Genomic DNA, 24921 nt, shown 5'->3' with positions numbered 1-24921 from the left:
CTGCATTTTACCCCTATGTTCTATTTTAGCCATGGCGGCCATCTTGGTTGGTTGGGAGGGGCACCAGACACATTTTTTAAACTAGATACCCCAATGTTGATTATGGCCAAGTTTGGTTAAATTTGGCCCAGTAGTTTCAGAGGAGAAGATTTTTCTAAAAGATTACTAAGATTTACGAAAAATGGTTAAAAATTGACTATAAAGGGCAATAACTCCTAAAGTGGTCAACTGACCATTTTGGTCATGTTGACTTATTTGTAGATCTTACTTTACTGAACATTATTGCTGTTTGCAGTTTATCTCTATCTATAACAATATTTAAGATAATAACCAAAAACAGCAAAATTTCCTTAAAATTACAATTTCAGGGGCAGCAACCCAACAACGAAATATCGGATTCATCTGAAAATTTCAGGGCAGCTAGATCTTGACCTGATGAACAATTTTACCCCATGTCAGATTTGCTCTAAATGCTTTGGTTTTTGAGTTATAAGCCAAAAACTGCATTTTACCCCTATGTTCTATTTGAGCCATGGCGGCCATCTTGGTTGGTTGGGAGGGGCACCAGACACATTTTTTAAACTAGATACCCCAATGATGATTATGGCCAAGTTTGGTTAAATTTGGCCCAGTAGTTTCAGAGGAGAAGATTTTTCTAAAAGATTACTAAGATTTACGAAAAATGGTTAAAAATTGACTATAAAGGGTAATAACTCCTAAAGTGGTCAACTGACCATTTTGGTCATGTTGACTTATTTGTAGATCTTACTTTGCTGAACATTATTGCTGTTTACAGTTTATCTCTATCTATAATAATATTCAAGATAATAACCAAAAACTGCAAAATTTCCTTAAAATTACCATTTCAGGGGCAGCAACCCAACAACGAAATGTCGGATTCATCTGAAAATTTCAGGGCAGATAGATCTTGACCTGATGAACAATATTACCCCTGACAGATTTGCTCTAAATGCTTTGGTTTTTGAGTTATAAGCCAAAAACTGCATTTTACCCTTATGTTTTATTTTTAGCCATGGCGGCCATCTTGGTTGGTTGGCCGGGTCACCGGACACATTTTTTAAACTAAATACCCCAATGATGATTTTGGTTAAGTTTGGTTAAATTTGGCCCAGTAGTTTCAGAGGAGAAGATTTTTGTAAAAGTTAACGCAGGACGACGACGGACGACGACGGACGCCGGACGCCAAGTGATGAGAAAAGCTCACTTGGCCTTTCGGCCAGGTGAGCTAAAAAGTAATAGTAATAGAAGACACGTGCAAATTGATACGAATATGTTAAAAGTAGATTTGAACTGGTAAATCAATATGGTGTTTCCAGTAGTTTGCTACAAATGGATTTGTTATACTCTGTTTATTAAACATAAGGTGATGTAGTATGAGTGCCAAGGAGACCACCTCCATCCAAGTCACAATTTGTAAATGTAAAGCATTTTAAGACTCCAAATATATGACCAGGGGTTTTTTCAGCTCAATTTTGACATTTCTTATTTTGCACTGTTAACAGTATATCATTTCTTCTTTCATTTAGGCTGTACATTACATAATCTTGTATTGTTTTTACTAGCAAGATGCTAACTTTTTGTGCCATATCCTGAAACCCTTTCTGTTAATCTTTAAAACTTTCTAAGAATTACAATAAGGTAAATGTTTTGTTGTCATACCAATTTTATTGATAACCTGCATCTTCAATAAAGGTCACTTTCTGGTAAAATTTCATTAGCAGACAATGACCATAAAAGGACAATTTTACCAAGCTATGTACACACATTTTTAAATCTTGTCTTGCTGATAATGTTTTTACTATTTGCACTTTTTCTTCATCAACCAAGACTTTTGATCAAACATGTGTTAAACAATCATAAAAGGGCAATAACTTCTATAACATGTTGATTTACATATTCTGTCATGCTAACATATTTGTAAATCTTGTCCAGCTAGTAATTTTTGCTGTTGTAAAATAGTTTACAAATAATAGGCGTTTATAGATAGTTTTCTCGTTTGAATCGTTTTATATTTGTCATTTCAGGGCCCTTTAAAGCTGATTGTGCTCATTATTGGATGGTGACCTATGGTTGAAATTTCTGTGTCATTTGGTCTCTTGTGGAGATTGGTTTCATTGGCAATCATACCACATCTTCTTTTTTATATTTATAGATAGTGCATTTATATTATGTACAATAAGTCCATGTGTAGAACAGTGTTGACATATTCTTGCATATCTGCTTAAGCTAAAGCTCGAAAACCTCTTAGGCTTAATGACATATGTTTCATTGATATATACCACAAATGCCTCTTTCTTTTATATGCCAAGTCTACACATTTATCACCTTTCCTTCATTTTTAGAAGGAGCACTAGGAACCAGACATAATCTTCAAACTATATCTAACTCTACACTGTAACAAAGGGTACATCAATAATCTACCAATCTTTGTCTACAACAATAGAAATAGGAATCAAAACTATTGTATATAGGAGAAAGGCAAAAGATACCAGAGGGACATTCAAACTAGAAAATAAAATTAAGACGCCATGGCTAAAAGTGAAAAAATACAAACAGCCAATAATAGTACACAAGATACAACTTAGAAAACTTAAGACTTAGCAACACCAAAATATAGGGATGATCTCAGGTGCTCCTGAAGGGTAAGCAGATCCACATGTGGCACCCGTGGCAGCCATTAACACTACAAAATTGTAAAGGATGATAAATTCAGCAAAAGTTGGAACTTTGGAAAACAGTAGAAGAAATATATCAAGAATCAAGGATAAAGACCTGATCTTTGAAAAAGAACAACTTGCTATATACATGGCATACCATAATGATTGAAATATTGATTTATTTACAGAAAGATAAAAGTACTTTACATTCATATTGTTTTACAGAATCTTTTTTTAAAAATACAAATCTGTTCTGAGTTAGTAAACAGCTATAAACCATGATAATTCACATCTTTCACACACACACACATAAACATTATAAACATACAATCACTTGAAATGATAAAATTTCAGAAAAAATATGTTATAAAAAATATAATTCTGATGGTACAGTGTAAAACTAAACCCAACTAATTGGTAAAAATAATGTCTTGAAACTGTTACATTAATGATTGGTTATCAGCAATTTTGTTTCCATATTTATGGGTCTTCTACCATAACTCAGAAGTCATAGAATCTAAATCTCAAAAGTAATTACACATCATTTAATATGTTTAATCCACAAAACGAATGACAAGATCATAATTATTTCATTTTATTTACATTACACAATTTATTTCAAGGATATAAAAACACATTCGTGACATGATTAGACTAAGATTTCATCAGAAATATGGACATACAGAGAACACGAAATTAGTAAAATTAATAAAATGTCTGTTTAACTGCATTACTACTGTGCAATTTTGAATATGAATGAGAATAGGAAATTGATACATACATGATTTTAAAATGATTAAATGTACTACAAAACAGTGACTCTGAAACTGAAAATTCATACACATAGAAAATTAACATTTATACTCCTGAATTGAACACATAATTTAGAACGTAATTGCATCGCATATTGTCATGATTGTCAAATGACTATGATAAATCATACTATTGTTTTACCTGTTTATTCCCTTTCAAATGCCACAGATTTCCCAGACCCAAATTTAGATAAAAAATATTTAATTCAAATAGGATTTAATTTTAATTCAAAATATCTAGTGATTGAAGTTTTCTGTTTGTTTATTTGTTACATCACACATTGTTGTAAATCTCTAAAATATGATTTTTTTTTTTGATTTTTTACCATATTTTCAATTTGATACAGATATATATAACTGACACAAAAAAAATTGTTAGTCTTTATTTCACAATGTTCTAATATTGTAACAACTGATATACTACAATAAACATATAATAAATGCACTTTTTTCGTATATACTATTCTATTAAAAGAGACAGCAGGATTACACTCAGGCTCTCTGTAAGGGTAAGCTGTTCTTGCAGTGTAACATATCTGGTGGCTCATGGCAAGTTTATGTTTGTTTGATGACAGTCTGTAATATCACACTATTATATTACATTGTTTGATTTCATAAAATGCAGGAAATTTCTTTATTTACACTACAATTGTTGTCTAAAATTCAATTCAATTCTTCAATCATTTCTATACTTCCTTTTGAATTGACTTTTAAACCATTTAATTCATTAACTCCTTTTCCCCCTTCTTGTTCTTCTAACAGTGTTTCCAGCCATTTTCTGTTTTGGAGTACTTGATATATTTGTATCAGAAACACTTGTTTTAGACTGCTTCCTTCTAGTAGCTCTTCTCTTCCCAGCTGCTTCCAGTGAACTCTTTTCAAGATCTTCATTTTTAGCCTTTGCTGAAGATTTCTTTTTGCTTTTCTTCAAGTTTTCTTCCTCAGTCACATTTTTACGTGTAATAGGTCCTGATGCAGTTTTTCTTGTTCTTTTGGATTTTCCAGTTACTTCTGCTTTACTGTCGTCTTCTATTTTTTCTACTTTTGGTTTCTGAAAAAAAATTGCTGATAAATTATAATATTGCTATTAATATAACAACAAATATAAACAAATTGTGACTTGGATGGGGAGATGTCTCATTGGCACTCATCCCACATCGTTAATGGTCTTTAATCTACAAAATAACACCAAAGTCTGTGATATAAAACTATGGTCTTTAATCTACCAAATAACACCAAAGTCTGTGATATAAAACTATGGTCTTTAATCTACAAAATAACACCAAAGTCTGTGATATAAAACTATGGTCTTTAATCTACCAAATAACACCAAAGTCTGTGATATAAAACGTTGTGGCATTTCAAATAACATGAAAACATCAATATCTTTACTTTAATGTGTCAAGTTTTACTTCTAGTTTCAATCTTAAAGGACGGTCACATTTAATCTTTACAGTTAATATATGGTAACTTATATCACAAATTAAAGGTGAAAGAACAACCTTCAACACAGAGCATTTGCTTAATCTTACAGCAAGTTACTAAGGGCTCCAAAATTACTAGTGTAAAACCATTCAAACATGGAACATGTAATTACAATAATAATCATTGATTTGAAACAGAATGTTCCTCATGAGAATATCTTTAATGTTGTTCAATTTGATTATCTTTTTTTGTGCTTCCTTGTTACATATTTATTTTGTTTTTATAGTGATTAAGATTATAACACAATGTTGACTGCTGAACCCCTATTTTAGACAGTTTTACCTATTTTGTCTGTTTGTTTTGTTTACACATTGTTGGCGTGAGGTTTAGCTATCTATAAAACCAGATTCAATCCACCATTGTCTCCTTAAGAAAATGTCTGTACCAAGTGAGGAATATGACAGTTGTTATCCATTCCTTAGATGTGTTTGAGCTTTTTGTTTTGCCATTTGATTAGGTACTCTCGGTTATGAATTTTCCTTGGAGTTCAGTTTTTTTGTGATTTTACTTTTTGTTTAATCTTAATTTAAATTATGTAAATTGCTGTATCTATTTTACCTTCAAAACAGTCTTCTCCACCTCTTCAGATGCCTTCTTTTTTCTCTTAATCTTTCTAACTTTCTCAACTGAAATATTAAAACAAGGTTTCTACTCTGTGTTTATTTTGTAGCTGTATCCTTATTTACCTCATTGTTTCACCAATTTAATATTTTATCCATATTTAATTTTAGTAAAATGGATTTAAATTGATGAACAAAGACCAATGAGTCTGTTATAAGGAGTACCCAAATTGTATCTATGCTTAATTCAAAAATGCAGACCTGCCAACTATCATGATTTTTGCAGTATTATCCTGATTTTCACCCCTCAATGGGATTCGGGATCGTAAAACAAGTCAAAATCCCGATTTTCACAAAATATACCCCAAAACATTAATTGGTTACGGATTTTGAAGTTTTCCTGATCAATTTTAAAACATCTATAATTTTACCTGGGGACATATTATGACAAGTTTACAATCCTACACTAATCAACGGTCACAACAGGTGTTATAATTTGTTGTTGCAAGTAATCACATTACCTGATGGGTCATAACAATCCTCAAAATTAATTAATATTATTATTTGAAAACAGAAATTCAGTCAGTTGGCCTTTCATTTTTAATCAATTTATCATAAGAGCCCATTTTGCAATGTTTACCGTAGTCCCATAACGAAATTGTAACTAACTTAAAGATGAGAACTATAATGAACTCTTAAAAAAACATCGTTTATCTCGAAATTCATTTAATTTTTGAAATCAGATTTTCAAAAGTTGGCAGGTCTGCAAATGTAAAAATCAAATTACCACATTTTGTAAGTTTTGTAGTATTTCTCCAATTATTTAAAGTAACTTGACAATAGTCCATGATTGCTATTAATTTTTATGAGGCTATTCCAGAAAAAAAAGTATGGGGGGGTTGGAAAGCAGTTTTTGTCAGCACCCGCCACCAAGACAATTGTAATTGAGAATTATAGTGCATTATAGTGTGAAAAGTTGCTCTGATACCCATCACCCATGTATTATTAATATAATGTGCCTTCCAACCCCCCATACATTTTTTTCTGGAATAGCCCTGAGAATAAATACATGTTTAAAAGATCGCTGTCTGTAGACAATGCAACTTGCATGTTGATGTGATTACTTTACCAACTAAATTTACTTTATCTATTGATATATACCGTGAATGTTTTAAACTCTCTGCCCCTATTGTCTGCAAAAAACAATTTTGGGTACTTCATGCAATTTCAGTACAGTGACATTACATGGATACAATGAACTTTGTCCTAGTGATATAATGGATGTCTGGTGAGGAATAAGTAAACTCTACCAATCAGTGTAGAATCAATCAATGTAAACAAAGTAATCATACTGTTAGGTTTCAAATTCATTAAAAATCGGCAAAAGTCTTGACAAAATAAAGCCATATGTTTCTGTGTCAATAGACATCTAGACACCTTTGATACAAGAAACATTTAGTTAGAAGGTCATCAACATTTAGTTAGTAGGTCATCAACATTTATTAAGAAGGTCCCCCTTACCTGATGGTTTTAATGGCCCTGGATTACCATCATACCACATTGTTCTTTTATTATGGTCAGCCATGTTTTTCATGCCAGGTTTGTAGTAACACTGAAGCCATTCTGTAAACTTGGAGTAATCAGGATCTCTATTTTCTGGATCATAGCCTGTACCTCCTGTAATAGAAGATAAAATTGAGAATGGAAATAGGGAATGTGTCAAAGAGCAAACAACAACCGAAAAACAACAATGGGTCTTCAATACACCCAGAACATCTGGCACCCAGAGGCGTGCTTCAGCTGGCCCTAAACACAAATGAGAACAAGTTCAGTGATATTGGACATCGTACATGTACAAAACTCCAAAATATATAAATGAACTAAAATTAAAAATCCTACAAGACTTATAAAGGTCACAGTTGTAAAATCATACCAATAAGGTTTTTATTTTCTGTTGACAGAAGACTTCCTGCAAATAAGTTACACCAATTTGTATTGGTTGGAAAATTTCAAACAAATACTGCAGTTTTGTGACACCTGAAAATGTAAATTATTATTAAAAATTGTTTTATTGAAAAGAATGCCAATAAACACATAAAATGTACACATCACTGATTTATGTTGAGTAGACACACAAAACACAAGTTGGAATATTGAAGCACTTATTTATTTTATCTATCTATATCCATAGTTGAATTTCTTTTCCTTAATTTAGTGTCAATCATTGTCTATTCCCTTATCCAGACTTAAACAGATTTTATCAGTACTTGGAAAAAGAATAAATTGAGTTATCTTTCTTGGAATATTTTTTTTCTCTTTGTTTTCCATGTTGTTTTATAAACACATGTACAAATGTATGTAAAGTGTATATCTTTGTACACATGTAGTTTGTAGTACGTACTATATGAGATCCTTTCTTGGACAATAAATGAATGCAGATGTTAGCGGCATATATGCATTTTGTCTGATGAGGATTAATGGCAATTATAATATATTAAACATAGTAAACTGAGATAATATTGTCATACATTGTATTGATTGCAAGTCCATGAGTATCTTCATGATTGGCTGCCAGCAAACACATGTACATGTAGATATACTTATGGAGCTTGATGGTTCTCAAATGGTTTAGAATAAGTGCAAATGATGCGTTAACGGAATACACTAAGGTTTAATTGCCAGCATGTTCTCTAATGTCTGTCAGGAGTCTCTGGCCTTTGTTAGTCTTGTATGATTTATCTCTTGATAACACTAGGAATACATAGTACTAGATTACAAACCTAAGTTAATAACTTCATTAGGCAACAAATGACAAAGCTGTAGTATATCTGGTTTCTCCGACTTTATTTTCACTTCATTTGTTTCCGTGAGTAGTGGTTCTAATACAGATCTTGCATCTTGAAATGGTAGAATTCCTGCCCTGTGAAAACAACTTGAGGTGCTATTGTTGTAATACACAAATATTGCAAAGTCCACAGTTACCTTATATTTATAGGATCACAGTATTTTTTAATCACTGGAAGGGAAATGCTGCCTTCTTCATTTCTACATGTATATACTCAGAAGAGAGAGTGTTCAGCAATTCAATGAAATAAATTTTAAATTACAAACATTTTTGGTGTCTAAAATTACAAATTGAGCCATTGGAATGTCTGTAAAATGTGATATCCGAACAGTAGGTGGCTCCACTTACCATCAATGGTCCATCTTAAACTTATTGAATCCAAAAATTAGGGTAAACATGTGAACTATGCAAAATGTTATAAATCAATAGACAATAAATCAGGCAATCTCCATGTAAATGTGAAGTTTCAATGCTTATTCAACTGCATACCAAATTTCATTGACCTTCATTGTATCACTAGTCATATCAGTGGTTCTCTTTAAATTGACCTAATAAAAAACTAGTATATTGTTGACACAAGTGTGATTTGTCTACTTCTTTGAAACAAAAATGAACTCAATATCACTTTACCTGTAACATATTTCTGCTCTGAGATAGTTTCCAATACCATTAAAATACTTCTGATTCAAAAGCACTTCACAAATAGGTTTTCTGAACACAGACAGCTCAACATTCTTTAATATATTTTCTCTGAAAAAAAAAATAACAAAATTCATTAATAAACATTAGGTACAAATTCAATTGTATGTGGGTTTTTTTCTTAGCATAAGTTTATCAAGAGCACTAAGAATGTAACTTATTTTTTATTCAATAAAACTGGGCATTTTGCTGGGTAGACTTTGTCAATTTTGATGAAAATAAATGCAACATACACAACAGCCCACCGTGGCTGTCCTGTGCCCACTCAAGCTATAACCTCTTTTTTTGTAAAAATATTGATTACAAATGCTTATCTGCTTTTTTCAATTGATTGTACTTGCAAGTCTCATGATTAAACAAAAGAAATTGCATGCCCACTCCTATAGATGGGCAGAGTGGATAAGTTAGAAATTTTGCCCACCCGATGCCCACTTCCACTGTGGACGGGTGGACAAAGCAAAATCCACCCGAGCTGTAATGTAGGTACAAGTTGTTAACATATATATCATCATGATCATGTATATTAACAATCAGGGTGAATTTATCAATCTTTTATTAAGTTATTCTAACGGTAAAGAGCCCATTTAATAAAGTAAACATTTGGGTAATGCTAGTATCAAATGAAACATTACAGGTATGAGATCAATGCTGAACTCTGGTTCAAAGTTTCTATATATCATGTATATATTGAATAATAAAAAATTGGTGGGAAGGCACAGATACATAATGTACAAAAAATGCATTTGCCCTGTTGATCAGATGAAAAGTACCGGTTTAACCAAACTTCTAGGAACCAGTATGCTCTTTTATGCAATTGAAGATTAATGAATTGTTTAACACTTGTCGGGACAACGAATACATATATTGTAGCTTTTCACCTTATTTGATCTCCAGACAAAATAGCTATGGACATGATAGTTCATTGTTCTACTCACCATCACCATAAATGACAAGTTCTGACATTAGCAGATAGATACAGCAACCTTTAACATACATGCTAAAGATGGTGAAAATTTCATGTCAATTTATAGGTTCTGGTGGGAAAGCAAAATGTACTACATGTACAGACTTGGGGTCAATTACATTGGAATGTAATTAATTAAATAACACATTACATTGCAAAAATGATCAATTACACCAATTACGGTACACATTACACAGTTTTGGAAATGTAATTAATTAAATTACAATTACTTTACTAAAGTAATTAATTAAATTACACATTACATTTCATCATGATATTTTTTAACAATATTATACATCATGTACATGTATATATAATGCATATGTAAAATATTCATGTAAGCATAGTTTAAGCGTTGCATTTAATAATCATTAGTTATTTTAATGTTATGTCATTTATTCTGAATCTCTCTGTTTCTGAACACTTTGACAGCAATTCTAAATAGTCTTGCGACAGAAGCTAATGTGGCAGATATTGCTTGATCAGAACATAGAAGTTCCATGATCAGAGATCATCATATTGATAGGAGAGGGAATTGGTTCCTATTAACTTTTCAATACATCAATTTATATTAGTAAACACAAATCCTTATCTTTAACACCATAGAGGTACATGTAATTCAAAAGTAATTGAGCACTACATGCCTTTTTCCATGTAATTAATTAAATTATCATTACATGTAATTAAAAAAATGCTCAATTACACATTAAATTCAATTACATGGAAAATTGTAATGCATTACACTTAATTACCATTACATTTTCAATTACCCCATCCCTTTACATGTATTTACCTGTTTACTTCACACACATGACACAAAGCATGAATTACCTAAATGGGATGTAATCGGTGAGTACACAGGGTCCACGTTCCACAGACCAGTTTCCATTAGGCTGCCACTTCCCAAAACGCCTGTAGTCTACAAAACTCAACACCATCTGAACACTTTTGTTATTTTCAGTTTTTGTGAAAAAGTTCAAATGAGCATGTTTCTGAAGTTCATTTGCTTCATAAAAATCAAATTTACCAGACATACCAAATTGAAAAACAATGTCAAGTGTTTTGTTTTGCTTTTTTGCACATTTCTTATTTTCTTTTTGATCATTTGGGATTGATTGTAATGTTAATTTCAGTTCTTTCCCTCTTGTCACAGCAGATATTGTGTATGTTTCTTCATTCCAATCAATATCTGGCTGTCGACTGACTAATGATTTAACTATTTGTCCTGAAAAAAGATTGTTTCTACAAGTTTGGTTGATAAACTGTGCAGACATATACAATTCGGGCCCTTCTGGCATCCTTGCAGCTTTTGACACACGTGTTTATTGATTACGAAACATCACTTTGTTTACAAATATCAGAGAATTGTGCGAGATTTTCCCCGCCAAAATTATGTAAAATCGTGTCAATATCGGAAAACATCTTCAGATCCGGAAATATATACATCGTTCCATATCCTAATTTAGATAAATCATATGCTTGACACTCAGTATGAACTTTCTGTAATTGTACGTGTTATGTTACATTTTTCTGATTTTTCTCGTTTTTATTCTTTCTTGAAAATAAGATAAGATAAGATATTTTTAAATTATTTTCCAATTAAAGCGGGCCCATGAAGAGCAAAGTTATTTATTACAATGATTTTGGTGTGTTCATATATATATATATATATATATATATACATCAATAATAAGATCTAAGTTTAAGCATAATAATTACACCAAACCTACTAGTTAATGTTGCATTACGTGCATACAAACACGCCTAGGTACTATTTTTGTATGATTCTTAATAATGTTAATGAAACTAACCCTTATGAATCTTAATTGTTTGCAGGAACACAGAAAATAGTGTTTGCAGATGTTTGCCGCTTGCTGCAAACTTCCGGCAAACATTGCAGCTTCAGTTTGCTGCAAGCTTGCGGCAAGTTTGCAGAAACATCAATGTTTGCCGTAATATTGCCAGAAAGTTTAAAATAATAAAGAATGTTTGCCGCAAGATTGCAGAAAACTTTGACCATTCTATATGTTTGCCGCAAGATTGCAGAAAACTTTGACCATTCTATATGTTTGCAAGAACATTGCAGGAATTACACAATATTGACTAGGCCTAGTTGGCACTTCCTGGATGCTAACAATTTGAAATTGTGGCTAGGTCGTGTTGGTTGTGTTTGGAAATCTATTTCACATATAAGAGGTCAAGGAGGCGTTTTTGTTCAATAACATGGGATAATCAGTATGTAATTTTGTAAGTACAAATAATTCACAGAACTGCATGTTTTGATAAAATAACTAGTTATCATCATACACAATTAAGTAAGCAACTATATATACATGTATGTATGATTGAAAAACTTAAGCTATTATATAAGTTATATAAGTTTGAATTTTGTAACTTAAGTACTGCACCATCAAGACCATGTTTATTAAACTTAAGTTACATCCTGTAATTCAATTATTACCTAGCTTTATACTCAATACACATTTGAGATTTATCCTTTTTCATTTTTTAATACAGGTATATTATGTCATTTGAGAATGACTTCTGTCCCCTTTTTCAAAACTCAAATGCATGTATGTATTTCCTTAAATCTCACGAGTTTATATCAGAATTCCACATAAGACAGCTGTGGCGTTCCATACTACGGTCCCAACTCCATCATGCAATGCAAGCTGTTCAGCCTGTTGGCTATATTCTTTTAAGGTCTCCGTGTATGCTCATGTTTATTTAGTTTTTCGTGTACTTGAAACCTTTAAGTCGATCGTTTGATTTGAAGTTCCTAAAAATACGACAGTTAATTCAGAAAAATGATCCCAATAGTATCATTTTCACATGTTGACACTGCACACCAATAGACATGACTAGCCAAATTATTTCTAGACATCCCAAAAATTTCTTAGATACTTAAGAATATGGCTTATGTTTCACTCTTACTCATATTTGAACAAGTCCTTTAACTGACTGGTGATTTAAAAGAGGTGACATATAATCATTCTCCATCATTTATGGTTTCACTGTTGCCTAAAGTACGTGGTCTAAGCCGAAAACTGAGTAATGACGAAAAGGTCACTTCAATCGACAATGAATCTTTTTTTTTTTACTCTTCACAATGTCAAACGGGAAAGAACAAGAAAATGTCTTGTTCCTTCATGTCATTATATATACTATAAGTTATTACACCTTGAATTGTCGATTTCTATCAGGTGTAATAACATGTAAAATTTACTTTTCTTTTCCGATAAATGTTACCTAGTTGCAATGAAATCTGTGGAAATCAGTTGAAAAGGCTTTACTCATCTGATCAGATGGATAGTCATACACATAGACATAGATTGACTTGGATGTATAGTTGTCTCGATCATTTGGCACTTATACCACATGATCTTGAGCCGGACTTGTAGCGTGCTAGTTGAAAATGTACATGTAACAGTCCGCAGGTTGACATGGAATTACCCGAATGCATTAGTCTCATTCCGACCCGACCAGTTTTCTCTCTAATTTCTTAGTGTTTGGCACAGAGTCAGCACCATTTTGTAGTCTTTGGTTATACCCGACCTGAATTCGACCCCATGACCCCCGCACTTGTTTGATTGATTCAAAGATTGTTGATTGCTTTACGCCGCATCAGCGCAGATATCTTGCACTTGAAGCGAACACGCATATCTTTTATGTCACGGTTCGATGTTTGAGAAATACTAGTAAGTCATTACTGCTATAATCAATCCGTCAGGAAACTTATATATGCTACCAATGAAATGTTTTATTGTGGCAAACAGAGTAAAGGGATCACTTGTACATTAAGACCTCTTTCTTTAGAATTGGAATAAACCTTAATGGAAAGAACTGAAAACTTACAATAAGATACTTTAATGGTAAAAGGGAAGATTGGAATTCTAAAAAAGAAAATACGATAATGCAAAAGTGTATGTTTTTCTTTCTTTGAAAATGGAAGTGACCTTAACCCATGTCTATAGCCTAAATGTTATATTGCACAAGAATTATATAAAATATATAAAGTATTAATACAAGATAAAAGTTAAAATTCTGTTATTATCCAAGTCCCGATTTCATTTGCGATTTTCCAACCACATCATCGTAGCTTGGTGGTGGTGCTTGTGGTCCATTTGAAGGCGGTCCGGGTGGTACTAATTCGTATGGCGCAGATGGAACACATTTTCCAGTGGCAAACTCTCCTTGTTCAGATGGAAACGTCAATGAGAATTCTGACGACGAAGTTGAATCGTTGTCTTGCATATGTGTTATATCTGAATAAAATACAATAACAATAAGATAAATAATGATAAATATCTTTAGAAAGAAAATAATTATTTCAAAGTATTCTTTCAACAAAATGTAAACACTTCTCACATAGTTTTTTTTTAATTTTCCATTACAATGATATTAAAACACGAGTCTCTTAAATTTTACATAGTTTAGTAGTCTTTTGCTATTTTTTTTATTAGTAAATGGTTAAGTGTGCATGGTATCATATATCTATTGTATTAGTAAATGGTAAAGTGTGTTGTATCATATATCTATTATATTAGTAAATGGTCAAGTGTGTTGTATCATATATCTATTGTATTAGTAAATGGTCAAGTGTGTTGTATAATATATCTATTGTATTTAGTAAATGGTCAAGTGTGTTGTATCATATATCTACTGTATTAGTAAATGGTTAAGTGTGCATGGTATCATATATCTATTGTATTAGTAAATGGTAAAGTGTGTTGTATCATATATCTATTATATTAGTAAATGGTCAAGTGTGTTGTATCATATATCTATTGTATTAGTAAATGGTCAAGTGTGTTGTATAATATATCTATTGTATTTAGTAAATGGCCAAGTGTGTTGTATCATATATCTACTGTATTAGTAAATGGTCAAGTGTGTTGTATCATATATCTATTGTATTAGTAAATGGTCAAATGTGTTGTATCATATATCTATTGTATTAGTAAATGGTCAAGTGTGTTGTATCATATATCTATTGTATTAGTAAATGGTCAAGTGTGTTGTATCATATATCTATTGTATTAGTAAATGGTCAAGTGTGTTGTATTATATATCTATTGTATTAGTAAATGGTCAAGTGTGTTGTATCATATATCTATTGTATTAGTAAATGGTCAAGTGTGTTGTATCATATATCTATTGTATTAGTAAATGGTCAAGTGTGTTGTATCATATATCTATTGTATTAGTAAATGGTCAAGTGTGTTGTATCATATATCTATTGTATTAGTAAATGGTCAAGTGTGTTGTATTATATATCTAGTGTATTAGTAAATGGTCAAGTTTGTTGTATTTGTTATATTATATATCTATTGTATTAATAAATGGTAAAGTTTGTTATATTATATATCTATTGTATTAGTTAATGGTAAAGTTGTTTGTATTATATATCTATTGTATTAGTAAATGGTCAAGTGTGTTGTATCATATATCTATTGTATTAGTAAATGGTCAAGTGTGTTGTATTATATATCTATTGTATTAGTAAATGGTCAAGTGTGTTGTATTATATATCTATTGTATTAGTAAATGGTCAAGTGTGTTGTATTATATATCTAGTGTATTAGTAAATGGTCAAGTTTGTTGTATTTGTTATATTATATATCTATTGTATTAATAAATGGTAAAGTTTGTTATATTATATATCTATTGTATTAGTTAATGGTAAAGTTTGTTGTATTATATATCTATTGTATTAGTAAATGGTCAAGTGTGTTGTATCATATATCTATTGTATTAGTAAATGGTCAAGTGTGTTGTATTATATATCTATCGTATTAGTAAATGGTCAAGTTTGTTGTATTTGTTATATTATATATCTATTGTATTAATAAATGGTAAAGTTTGTTATATTATATATCTATTGTATTAGTTAATGGTAAAGTTTGTTGTATTATATATCTATTGTATTAGTAAATGGTCAAGTGTGTTGTATTATATATCTAGTGTATTAGTAAATGGTCAAGTTTGTTGTATTATATATCTATTGTATTAGTAAATGGTCAAGTTTGTTGTATTATATATCTATTGTATTAGTAAATGGTCAAGTTTGTTGTATTTGTTATATTATATATCTATTGTATTAATAAATGGTAAAGTTTGTTATATTATATATCTATTGTATTAGTTAATGGTAAAGTTTGTTGTATTATATATTGTATTAGTAAATGGTAAAGTGTGTTGTATCATATATCTATTGTATTAGTTAATGGTAAAGTTTGTTGTATTATATATCTATTGTATTAGTAAATGGTAAAGTGTGTTGTATCATATATCTATTGTATTAGTAAATGGTAAAGTGTGTTGTATTATATATCTATTGTATAAGAAAATGGTAAAGTGTGTTATATTATATATCTATTGTATTAATAAATGGTAAAGTTTGTTATATTATATATCTATTGTATTAGTTAATGGTAAAGTGTGTTGTATTATATATCTATTGTATTAGTAAATGGTAAAGTTTGTTGTATTTGTTATATTATATATCTATTGTATTAGTTAATGGTAAAGTGTGTTGTATTATATATCTATTGTATTAGTAAATGGTCAAGTTTGTTGTATTATATATCTATTGTTTTAGTAAATGGTAAAGTTTGTTGTATTTGTTATATTATATATCTATTGTATTAGTTAATGGTAAAGTGTGTTGTATTATATATCTATTGTATTAGTAAATGGTCAAGTTTGTTGTATTATATATCTATTGTATTAGTAAATGGTAAAGTTTGTTGTATCATATATCTATTGTATTAGTAAATGGTCAAGTTTGTTGTATTATATATCTATTGTATTAGTAAATGGTAAAGTGTGTTGTATCATATATCTATTGTATTAGTAAATGGTAAAGTGTGTTGTATTATATATTTATCGTATTAGTAAATGGTAAAGTGTGTTGTATCATATATCTATTGTATTAGTAAATGGTCAAGTGTGTTGTATTATACATCTATTGTATTAGTAAATGGTCAAGTTTGTTGTATTATATATCTATTGTTTTAGTAAATGGTAAAGTTTGTTGTATTTGTTATATTATATATCTATTGTATTAGTTAATGGTAAAGTGTGTTGTATTATATATCTATTGTATTAGTAAATGGTCAAGTTTGTTGTATTATATATCTATTGTATTAGTAAATGGTAAAGTTTGTTGTATCATATATCTATTGTATTAGTAAATGGTCAAGTTTGTTGTATTATATATCTATTGTATTAGTAAATGGTAAAGTGTGTTGTATCATATATCTATTGTATTAGTAAATGGTCAAGTGTGTTGTATCATATATCTATTGTATTAGTAAATGGTCAAGTGTGTTGTATCATATATATATTGTATTAGTAAATGGTAAAGTGTGTTGTATTATATATCTATTGTATTAGTAAATGGTCAAGTGTGTTGTATCATATATCTATTGTATTAGTAAATGGTCAAGTGTGTTGTATCATATACCTATTGTATTAGTAAATGGTAAAGTGTGTTGTATTATATATCTATTGTATTAGTAAATGGTAAAGTGTGTTGTATTATATATTTATCGTATTAGTAAATGGTCAAATGTGTTGTATTATATATCTATTGTATTAGTAAATGGTAAAGTGTGTTGTATTATATATCTATTGTATTAGTAAATGGTAAAGTGTGTTGTATTATATATTTATCGTATTAGTAAATGGTAAAGTGTGTTGTATCATATATCTATTGTATTAGTAAATGGTCAAGTGTGTTGTATTATATATCTATTGTATTAGTAAATGGTCAAGTGTGTTGTATTTGTTATATTATATATCTATTGTATTAGTAAATGGTCAAGTGTGTTGTATTATATATCTATTGTATTAGTAAATGGTCAAGTTTGTTGTATTATATATCTAGTGTATTAGTAAATGGTAAAGTGTGTTGTATTATATATCTAGTGTATTAGTTAATGGTAAAGTGTGTTGTATTATATATCTATTGTATTAGTAAATGGTAAAGTTTGTTGTATCATATATCTATTGTATTAGTAAATGGTAAAGTGTGTTGTATTATATATCTATTGTATTAGTAAATGGTCAAGTTTGTTGTATTATATATCTATTGTATTAGTAAATGGTAAAGTGTGTTGTATTATATATCTATTGTATTAGTAAATGGTAAAGTGTGTGTTGTATCATATATCTATTGTATTAGTAAATGTATTGTATTAGTAAAAGGTAAAGTGTGTTGTATTATATATCTATTGTATTAGTAAATGGTCAAGTGTGTTGTATTATATATCTATTGTATTAGTAAATGGTAAAGTGTGTTATATTATATATCTATTGTATTAGTAAATGGTCAAGTGTGTTGTATTATATATCTATTGTACATTTGCATGTTTTGTATATTGTTTTGTATAAGGTGCACTTTTCAACGAAAGCTATATAGCCGGCTCATATATTTTGATTATACATGTCGTTTTGAACTCAATACTTCACACATATTCACGTAAAACGTCTATTCCTTCAGGAATTTCACACAATATGCTTGAGGATTTTCGGTACTATTTTTTAAAATAGCAGGCTTTTCAGAAGGCTGTTAAAAATGATATTATGTTAATATCAGGGTTTATAAAAGCAGAAGCACATTATGGGGTTGTGCTTGTTGTTAAGGTATTAAAGCTTTAATTCATTTGCCCATGGGAATTTAACAATAATATTATACATAATTGATTTTCTCTAGAATTTTCATATATATTTAAAATTCATATGGTACTTTTTATATTTAAAAATAATATAAAGAATAACAAGGATTTGATAAGATTTTCAAACTTGTTCTTTTATTCTGATATGTAATTAGATTATGAAAAGAAAAGTGGGGTTAGCGGGCAAACATTTCTATCCCTCTACAAATGGACAAAACAAGAGGATTCCGAATATCTAACAAAAAGTCAATAGCAAGACTAGCAAAAACCTTCAATGTTTTAAAATGTAACTTATGTTGCTACATGTATATTTTGATAATTTTGACAAGAATTAATGATTTACCGGTTGATTCGTAGTTAAGACGGTTTTCAGTGATAGATAATCGTCTTGACCCTTCTCTTAGAGTATCTGTAGATTATTGACTCGAGCTGGAACTGCCAATTTTAAGAAGTTTTCTTATACGAGTAAAAAATCCGTTTCTCAGCTTTTCATTTCTAAAGCAACAGAATATTACAACAGCAGCAATCAGAAAGGGTAAAATTTCTAAGGCTGTGTTTTGTATATAATCTCCCACATTCCAACCTACAATATATCGAAGAACTCATGCAATAATACCTTCAAATAGTACAAAAACATAATTTGCTGATTTACATTGTATGACTAAGAAGTGGTTTGAAATTGAAAAGATAGCTCTATAAAAGTGAGAACCATAATTGCCGAAATTACCAATTTAAATGTTTTTGTTAGTTTTATAGTTAGACTAGATCGTTAAGATGAGAGAAAATGGCAAAATACAAAATGACCATATGCTTATTTATTGTGCAGATACAAGTATGTTCTCATGAAAATAATGGAGATCTGTATAGTTACAGATTAATGATATACAAGATAAATAAAAAAGAGTCCTTATATCAAAAGTAAGAAACGGAACGTTATTCATATTTAAAAAAAAGTTCATATAGATAACAAATATACAAACTTCTCGATCAGTTGTACAGTTGATTTATCAGATTCCCCGTGGGACAGTAAGTCACGAAAGTTTATGTTTCTTTGTAATGTCGAGCTAAGTACGGTTCTCATGCTATCATATCATCAACGTTTGATATGTTCGATATGTTCATTACGTCGTAACTACAATCCCCTTCCCTTTCATAAATGTGACCTACCGAATTAGACTATTTACCGGATTTGTTATCACATAAGCAACACGACGGGTGCCACATGTGAAGCAGGATCTGCTTACCCTTCCGGAGCACCTGAGATCACCCTTAGTTTTTTGGTGGGGCTCGAGTTGTTTATTCTTTAGTTTTCTATGTTGTGTCATGTGTGCTGTTGTTTGTTTGTCTTTTTCATTTTTAGCCATGTCGTTGTCAGTTTGTTTTAAATTTCTGAGTTTGACTGTCCCTTTGGTATCTTTCGTCCCTCTTTTTTGAATTTCAATTATTCCTTTTGGGTTTTTTTTAATGGCTCTATGTTTCGGCATTTGGAGATACAGTACAGAAAAAGATAACAGCACCAACTTTTCGAAATTTTTATTAGTTGGTAAAGGCTTTTCAGGTTTGTCGTTCGTTGTTATGTAACATATCTATTTTTCGTTCTTATTTTGTACATAAATTACGCCGTTAGTTTTCTCGTTTGAATTGTTTAACATATTTGTCATTTCAGAGCCTTTGATAGCTAACTATGCAGTATTGGATTTGCTCATTGTTAAGGGCCGTGCGATGACCTTTAGTAGTTAATTTCTGTGTCATTTGGTTTCTTGTGAAGAGTTGTCTCGATAGCAATCATAGTTTTTTTTACCACATCTTCTTTTTTTAAGTTACTGCGAGTACTGTCTTATCGATACTTTATGTCTTAACTCTTTTGGTGGGTTTTTTCAGTGTGCCTTGTGTAGAGTCAAGTCTTAATCATCTGATTTTATAGTGTGTTTCTATGTGGTAATGTTACACCACGGTTCCATGTTAGGGGATAGTTTTGCACCCGCAAACATGCTTCACCCCACCACATTGTGTATGTGACTGTTCCAGTCAGACGACTTTAATTCAGTGGTTGTCGTCTGTTGCTGTATACCGTATTTGTTTTTGTTCTTTTTTGTTTTGGATTGTTTTTTACTAGTCATGTCGGACCTTTTTATAACTTGGTTTACGGTTTGGATTTATCTTTCTATTGAAGCCATCGAGTGACCTACGGATGCTAACTTCTATGTCAAATTGTCTTTGGTGCAAAGTTGTCCCATCGGCAACCATAACTATATCGTCTTATTTTCATATTGCAGTCATTTTGTTTGTTTTTAAAAAAAACTATACATTTTATCAACGGTTTGACCAATCGTAACTACTCGGCCATTCTCGCTACGCAGTACAATAACTCGCTACGCAGTACAATAACCTCGTATGCACTACGGAGAAATTCTTCTTAAATTGTTGGCCGGAATTGTAGTAATCCGCGACACAAAGAAGTTCTATCCTCCAGGTGGCGCTATAATTTGGTTACATATCACAGTAATCAAGAACTTTAACTCTGCCAAATATTTTGGCGCGAAAGAAGGAGCAAAGTAAATAAGTAATGGTAAAAAATTTGTACCATTCCAGTCGAAAAAATATAAAATTCAATCGGATCGGAAAATTTTCCGGACAGGAGCAAGTTAAATCAGTAGTGGTAAAAAAAATGTACCAGTCCAGTCGAAAAAATATAATTTTGAATCGAATCGGAAAATTTTCCGGACAATGATTCCTCCGCCTAATGCATACGAGGTTATTTCTTCGTGCAACCAGAAAGGCCGAGTTGTTCCGATTGCGGTTTGACATATTGTAACCCAACCGTTTACCAGGTAAATTTTAACCGTGTAAATTATATGTAAGATTTCGAAGATATAAAAGTATATATAGTACATTATTAACAAATTTAACAAGTTTTCCTACAAACTGTCGCCGGTTCTTAGCAAGGACCCCGATTTTAGCATTCTCTGCCAATAAAAAATGGCCTAAGATCGCTTAAAGTGCTATATAAAAGCATAAAAAACAAGTACATTTAATTGACCAACTTAATTGTATATTACCAACCAGTGTCTGCATTTGTAAGTTTTTCACTTGTTATTTTCAGTTTTAGTTTCCATGACGACTCTGTATAATAATTTGTTAGTTGCATCTTGAAAATCAACTGATAGGCTCTTTCTATACATTGTCTTTCAATCTTTTGCTGTGAGCCATCATAAACCTGTATATATATATACAACTCGTCTAAACATCAACCCAACGATATATATATATATATATATATATATATATATATATATATATATATATATATATGAATATATATTAGACGAGTTATATATATATATATATATAGAAGTAATCGGTGCACTGACAAGCACAGTCTTGTGCTTGACAGAATATGATTGAGTAAAACTTAAATACAGATATATAAATAAGATTATTATTATACAACAGTAATGTACATCAAATAAGGTGAATGTATCGGGTACACTTAATCATTTTCTTTCCATTTAAACAAACACTGTTTTGTCTACCAAATAAACATCTTTAGGCAGTTGACTATTACAATGTGTAAATAAAATTGTGAATGGAAATGGGGCATGTGTCAAAGAGACAACAACCCGACAAATAGAGCAGAAAACAGCCGAAGGCCACCAATAGGTCTTCAACACACAGAGAAAAATCATACAAGACTAACAAAGGCCAGATGATCCTGACTTGCAACAGGCTCAAACATTGCGGCGGGATTGAACATGTTTTTGAGATCTCAACCCTCCCCCTATACCTCTAGCCAATGTAGAAAAAAAACAAACGCATGAAAATACACACAATAAAACTCAGTTTAAGAGTGTCTTGTCACAATGTCAGCTGGCAAATCTCGTATGTAAAGGTATGGAGATATCATGGTGTAATTGCCGATGAGACAACTAAGTTCAAAAGACAACGATAAAAGATAATGTACAGAAACCAATATCTAACATCTACATGTTCTAATTGCCAAAACCTACCCATTTCTGAGTTTCTTCTGAAACTATCAGCTCTACATCATACGATGGTAACGTATACTCTTCAGATTCAAAACAAAGTTGCATGTTTATATAGGACTCTCCATTACCACCACCAGTAAAATTAAAAGTACACAGATGTGGGCTTGTTTTACCATACCATGATAAAGTGTAGGTTTTATCTAAGGAAACCGTCCTCGGAACCTCATCACAGTTGTAGGAATTAAACAGTACTGAAAAAAGCGCTAATGAGTATATTAAATGAATATAGAATGATGTTTAATTTTTTCATCATTATCCGTTAAAAAATAGTTTTATTATAAATATTATCATAATTTTTTATATGTGATAAGCAAACAGTTTGGATTTTCGTGTCTTTTTTGTCTGAATTTGATTCCTTAATTGTGGATGGTTTGGTTTTTTAGAATAGTTGAATTTTTTCCGATATCTCTATATAGTTTCGAAAATTTCTGACAGTTATATTTAAAAACTTTCAGGAACGCACATATATGGAGGACCAAATAAATTCAAGTAATTGACATGCTACATCTAATCCTGAGATTATATTTACTCTCATCAGCAACCGAATATATTTATTTTTAATGCATTTTGATCCTCACATGTGCCCTACAGCAACACGACGGTTATCATATGAGGAGTAGGATCTGTTTATCCTCCGGAGCACCTGATAACTCCCCGAGTTTTGGCGGGGGTGTTTGTTCTCTTCGAAAAAGTATAAAATCCACTAAAGTTCGCATGAATGATATAAAGTATTACAACATTACTAAATATGCGTTGATGTAACTGCCAATGGTATTTTTTGACAAAAAATAATAGTCTTGACCATGGTTAGATTTAAGAAAATGGTAAGTTATCAAAATGTAAAGGTCATTAAAATATAACTCTATATAAAATTTCGTTTTCATAAATTATGCTCACAAAAGTACTTAGATATGACATATTGAAACCGAATTTTTGCAGCACTCAAACCACAACTAAAAATGCAACGGCTTCTGCCAATTGTCTTGCAAGATTTTTTTTGTCGAATTTTGCCTCTTTTTACAAGTAAACTGTCATTTGCGATGTAATTTATTGAAAATTTCGATTTGTTGCATGCAAAATATTGCTTTTTCGTAATTATACGTTAACTCTACAAAACAGTTACATACTTTTTGATAATTTTCGTAGTTGAAACGAGTTCTTTTTCTAACAAATACAATGTCTAGCAAGTTTGTCCACTGGATGATAATCTTACTTTTTCAACGTTGTTCATTCTGGTAATTATTTTAAAACATTATATATATATACAGAGAGCCCAAAGTTGTTATGCATGTGTCTTTTTGTAAAGTATATTTTACTTACGATCAACTGTATTTGAGAAAACCGGACTGGTAAATACTGAGAAAATTGCAGCAGCACACAACCTGCTATAGCTGTTATACATATTTAAGGTCTTAAAGTCTACAAAATCTCCTAATAAAAGAAAATACAGGTAACAAACAAAATGTCGTTTATCTCCCCTTGACAGTAAGATTTATAGCTATATTTTAAAAAGAAATGATTAGCAATAACACAAATATATCAAGCCATTAAACAGATATAAATGGAAATTTTAAAAACAGACGATCAAATATCTATATCTGATTCAGTTAAATGTTGTATGTGTGACGTAATAGATTTATAATTGTTGGAAAATCATTTGAAAAAAGGACTTACTAGTCTATGTATTATCCGACTTCGTTGTCATTTTTATACATGTATTTACATTTTGATTTTATTCTGTCCATTTAATATTGATTTTGTGTGAGCATTGATATTTACCCTATTTCATAATTATTTGTTGTATACACAAAGCCGGGATCAGAATAACATCGGACATTTAACTTGGCATGTAAATGATTACTTTCCTTACGACCGCAGTTTTTCAACCTGAAATAAGATCCCGCAAATATATATTTGCAAATCTTACATTTTCACTACCAAATGCTCACATATTTGTAACATCAGATATAATGATATTCACACCTTCGGAGAAAAAAAAATATATATCTTACAATTATAAGTTAACGATGTAAAAAGGAAAAACTCAAATCTTTTATTTTATGCATCCTGTAAAACTCATTCGTTTCCAATTCAGTGACTCATTTATTTAGCTTTATAAACCAAGGTCAGAATATAGTCCACTGTTCTACG

The 24921-nt window shown here is 30.7% G+C and overlaps 1 protein-coding gene and 1 long non-coding RNA gene across 4 annotated transcripts; both read right to left on the bottom strand.

Annotated features, from left to right (window-relative positions):
- Nucleotides 1–2823: 2823 nt before the first annotated feature.
- LOC143071148 (endonuclease 8-like 1) lies at nucleotides 2824–11424 on the bottom strand. 2 transcript variants are annotated; one of them, XM_076245282.1, is made up of 7 exons: nucleotides 10875–11424; nucleotides 9011–9130; nucleotides 8316–8455; nucleotides 7057–7212; nucleotides 5534–5601; nucleotides 4389–4541; nucleotides 2824–4340 (listed from the first exon to the last, which is right to left on the bottom strand). In XM_076245282.1, exons 1-7 carry the CDS (start codon nucleotides 11339–11341, stop codon nucleotides 4218–4220), a joined length of 1227 nt encoding a protein of 408 aa, XP_076101397.1. In that variant the 5' UTR covers nucleotides 11342–11424; the 3' UTR covers nucleotides 2824–4217. The 2 variants fall into 2 exon arrangements, with proteins under 2 accessions (XP_076101397.1, XP_076101396.1); XM_076245281.1 differs by having other exon boundaries at nucleotides 2824–4541; nucleotides 10875–11423.
- Nucleotides 11425–13894: 2470 nt separating this feature from the next.
- On the bottom strand, nucleotides 13895–24512 carry LOC143071145 (uncharacterized). 2 transcript variants are annotated; one of them, XR_012976803.1, is made up of 6 exons: nucleotides 24445–24512; nucleotides 24091–24201; nucleotides 22732–22961; nucleotides 21788–21941; nucleotides 19068–19307; nucleotides 13895–14308 (listed from the first exon to the last, which is right to left on the bottom strand). It is a non-coding gene; the product is annotated as an uncharacterized LOC143071145 (long non-coding RNA). The 2 variants fall into 2 exon arrangements; XR_012976804.1 differs by having other exon boundaries at nucleotides 24091–24189; nucleotides 24445–24506.
- Between the last annotated feature and the right edge of the window lie 409 nt (nucleotides 24513–24921).

This window comes from Mytilus galloprovincialis, chromosome 4 (genome assembly GCF_965363235.1).
Source record: "Mytilus galloprovincialis chromosome 4, xbMytGall1.hap1.1, whole genome shotgun sequence".
NCBI lineage: Eukaryota > Metazoa > Mollusca > Bivalvia > Mytilida > Mytilidae > Mytilus > Mytilus galloprovincialis.
Note: the sequence above shows the minus strand (reverse complement) of the source record. Positions and strands in the feature narration are given on the sequence as shown.